The 3,160-nt window shown below is 45.2% G+C and overlaps 1 protein-coding gene across 1 annotated transcript in view; it reads right to left on the minus strand.

Moving 5' to 3' along the window:
- Nucleotides 1–1,310: 1,310 nt before the first annotated feature.
- Nucleotides 1,311–3,160, minus strand: part of Cmya5 (cardiomyopathy associated 5) — a 94,554-nt gene continuing 92,704 nt past the window's right edge. The window contains exon 13 of the mRNA XM_029468236.1: nt 1,311–2,163. Within this exon, the coding sequence (XP_029324096.1) occupies nt 1,917–2,163 (247 nt within the window). The 3' untranslated portion in view covers nt 1,311–1,916. The remainder of the gene's footprint in view (nt 2,164–3,160) is intronic.

Raw genomic sequence — 3,160 nt, forward strand, 5'->3', positions numbered from 1 at the left:
GGGGAGGGGGGAGGGGGAGGGGGAGGGGGAGGGGGAGGGAGAGAAGGAGAGGGGACTGAGCAGCAACTGCATTCTTCCTCCTTTCTCACAGGCTCCTTTACTGATTATAATTTGCTGAAATGAACTGCAGGACGTATCAGAAGCAGCCTGTGTTTCATGTATAACAGTGCCTTTCAGGAAGCTCTCCCCGCACCCCCTGCACCCCCGAAGCTTGTGACATGCCCACCTCTGCCACACTCCATGTGGCTTCTAGAGGAAAATCTAACTAAAGTGACCCTGATCATTGCCCCAGAGCGTCCATCTCACTTTGCCCAGTTCCTGGATTGCCCTTCCTTGGAATCACCTTCTCTATGAACAGGTAATGCTAAGGTTTAGGTCTGCATCTGAAATCTAAGCAGACAAATTCTAGAGTCCACGTGATTGCTTATACTGGTACTGTCTTTAAGTTACATTACATCCTCACTGAAAAGGAGTTTAAAACAAAAACAAAAACAAAAACAAAACAACCATGGTGGCCCAGCAGACAGAATCCAAGACAAACACTTTTGAGTCTTGGGGAAAAGGTGAAAATTCCATTTACCACAGGGACCAGGGTGTTCCTCCATCTTGCAGCTGCTGCTGTAATTTGAAAGGGAGGGGATGAGGTTTTTTTCAAGGGGCTCTATAGGGCCGGGGCAGATCCAGACCAGATTTTCTAGCTATTAAAAGAACATACTTTAAAATGTAACCCAAAAAGTAGCATGTTATTTTTCAAGTCAAGAAAATAACTGAACTGCCAACCATGGACGCATGTGTTTCTAATCCCAGTCCTCAGAAGGCAGAGGCGGGCAGATCTCTGTGTATGTATGAGGCTAGCCTGGTCTCCATAGTGAATTCCACACCAGCCAGGACTACATAATGAGATCCTATTGGAAAAAAAAAAAAGAAGGAGGGAGGCAGGGAGGGAAGAAGGAAGGAGAGAATACTAACAGAAAAATCTTAAATATGATTAAGATGCTCCCATCACTGAAAAAAGACCAATCAGCGTGCCTTCCAAATTCATCAAATTTGCATACATACTTTAGGAATTTTCAGTATAATACCTAAAAAATAAATAAGCATATTTTTCATAAAAAGAGATGCACAGCTCCCGATGATAACTTTATGGACAACTGTATGGGTGTATGGACTGGGATCCTGTGTGCGAAACTATCTAATCAGAGTCAATAGTCACATTGCCCTCTGGAATGTGACAGGCGTTTTCTCTCCACTGTGTCCTGGGCCAGAGATGACTGGCTGATAAGTTATTTGCAATAAGTTCACACAATAGATTTTATTTTATAAGATGCTAGCCATTTATTTAACAAAATGGAAATCTCTGATATCTAGTACTTTTCTACATTTAAACTTTCAGAGAAGAGAGGCTTACATTCTACAGCACATGTGATAATAAAAGAATCCATTGTAAATTTAGATCAGCTAAAACATTTTCTCTAATGACTAGGGTTCATTATCCTCTAGTGAAGTAAGGTGACATTTTTCTTGTGAAAAAAGTCGATGTCCCTTAGTAAGAGGTGTACCAGGGACACATCTCCCTCCCCTCTGACTTAGCCACCAGGGAATTTGTTTGACCGATAGAGCAGACACAAGTCCTTTTCTAGGGGTTTGGTTCAGGTCAAGTATAAATCCTTTGAACTTAGGAACAACTCCAACTGTGAACCAAGGGTGAAGGCTGTGTTTCCACCCCTCCAGTCACACACTGCTCCATGAGGCACGGGGTCCCTGGCTCTGCTTGAATGCTGATTGCGGCACCCGGAGCTCTCGTCAGTGCAGGTGTGTGGGAGACTATCTAAATAATGCACATTGCCTGAGAGACAGAACGATAGGTCTGAACCCCAACTCTTGCTCATATTCTGATAAACTCTGAATGCCCAGGATCACTTGTGCCTGACAGAATCTGGGGGCTCTACGCCCAGATGCAGAGTACATCTCCCAGGCTTCTCCAGGGCAAAGGCGGGGTGCATGCCCTCGTTGAACCTGTGCCTCACGATGAAGAGCAGCTGTCCACTCTCGGCGTTTATAAACAGAAGTCTCTGGTTGGTATAGTCCAGCAGAATGCCCACTCGGGCTGGACGCTCGGTTGCGTGCACCTCACTCACAATGCCACTGTAGAAAAATGTGTATCTGAAATGAAACAGAATGGAAAATTCAGTTTTTAAAATCTCTGGAAGTTCTTAGGATTTCATAAGAAAAAAAAAATCACTAGGAAAGGTCTCACTTCGTCAGTTCAGTTCACAGTAATGAGTTGCACTAGTGTTGTCCTAAGTACTTTGCCGGAGTCCGTCCAGATGCTAAAGTGTGTGGCCTGGCCCCGCAGAGGTGAGCTTTAATCGTTCTGCCCCTTCCATCCCAGAATAACCAGCATGCGCCTCCCTTGTGATTTTTCTCCACATTCTAATTCTTTCCCGGCTGCCCACATGTTTTAACTGCCGCATTCATGGTGTGTCATTCTTTTGAATAAAACTCCTTTGAGGCTGCCATGTATTTAAACAGTACTGTGGGCTTGCCTTCCATACAACGTATTAATTTTACAGTTTTAAAGATTTATAGGTAACTTACATAAGGGCCTTTATGAAATTCAAGAACAATGCATTAGTTTTTGCTAACTTCAAACTTTGAATAAGCCCCCCTTTGCCGAGACCAAGTTTTCCATTTTCTCTCTAAGTTTTCAGCAGCCTTACAGCTGGACTGGGTTGCCTTCAGTGTCTCTGTCCAATACAAATGCATTCACGTGTGATACATGGGCATGTCTGTGTACCTCGGTCCTATCTGGGCCCTCTGAGGGTGTGGGGACAGACAAAATCACATTAGGCCATCAGGAATGGGCAGGACAGGAGTGGGTGGGAAGAGGAAGGAGACAGCTCAACAGAGAGAGCAGCAGGGACAGAACAAGGCAGCAGAATAGGCATGGATGTGGGAGAGAGTAATCCCTGTCTGCTTGGTGGGCTGGAGAGGACATGGAGCACTGACCATAGAGTGGGATGGAGAGGACATGGAGCACTGACCATAGAGTGGGATGGAGAGGACATGGAGCACTGACCATAGAGTGAGATGGAGAGGACATGGAGCACTGACCATAGAGTGAGATGGAGAGGACATGGAGCACTGACCATAGAGTGGG

The sequence above is a fragment of the Mus caroli genome, chromosome 13 (genome assembly GCF_900094665.2).
Source record: "Mus caroli chromosome 13, CAROLI_EIJ_v1.1, whole genome shotgun sequence".
NCBI classification, from domain to species: Eukaryota; Metazoa; Chordata; class Mammalia; order Rodentia; family Muridae; genus Mus; species Mus caroli.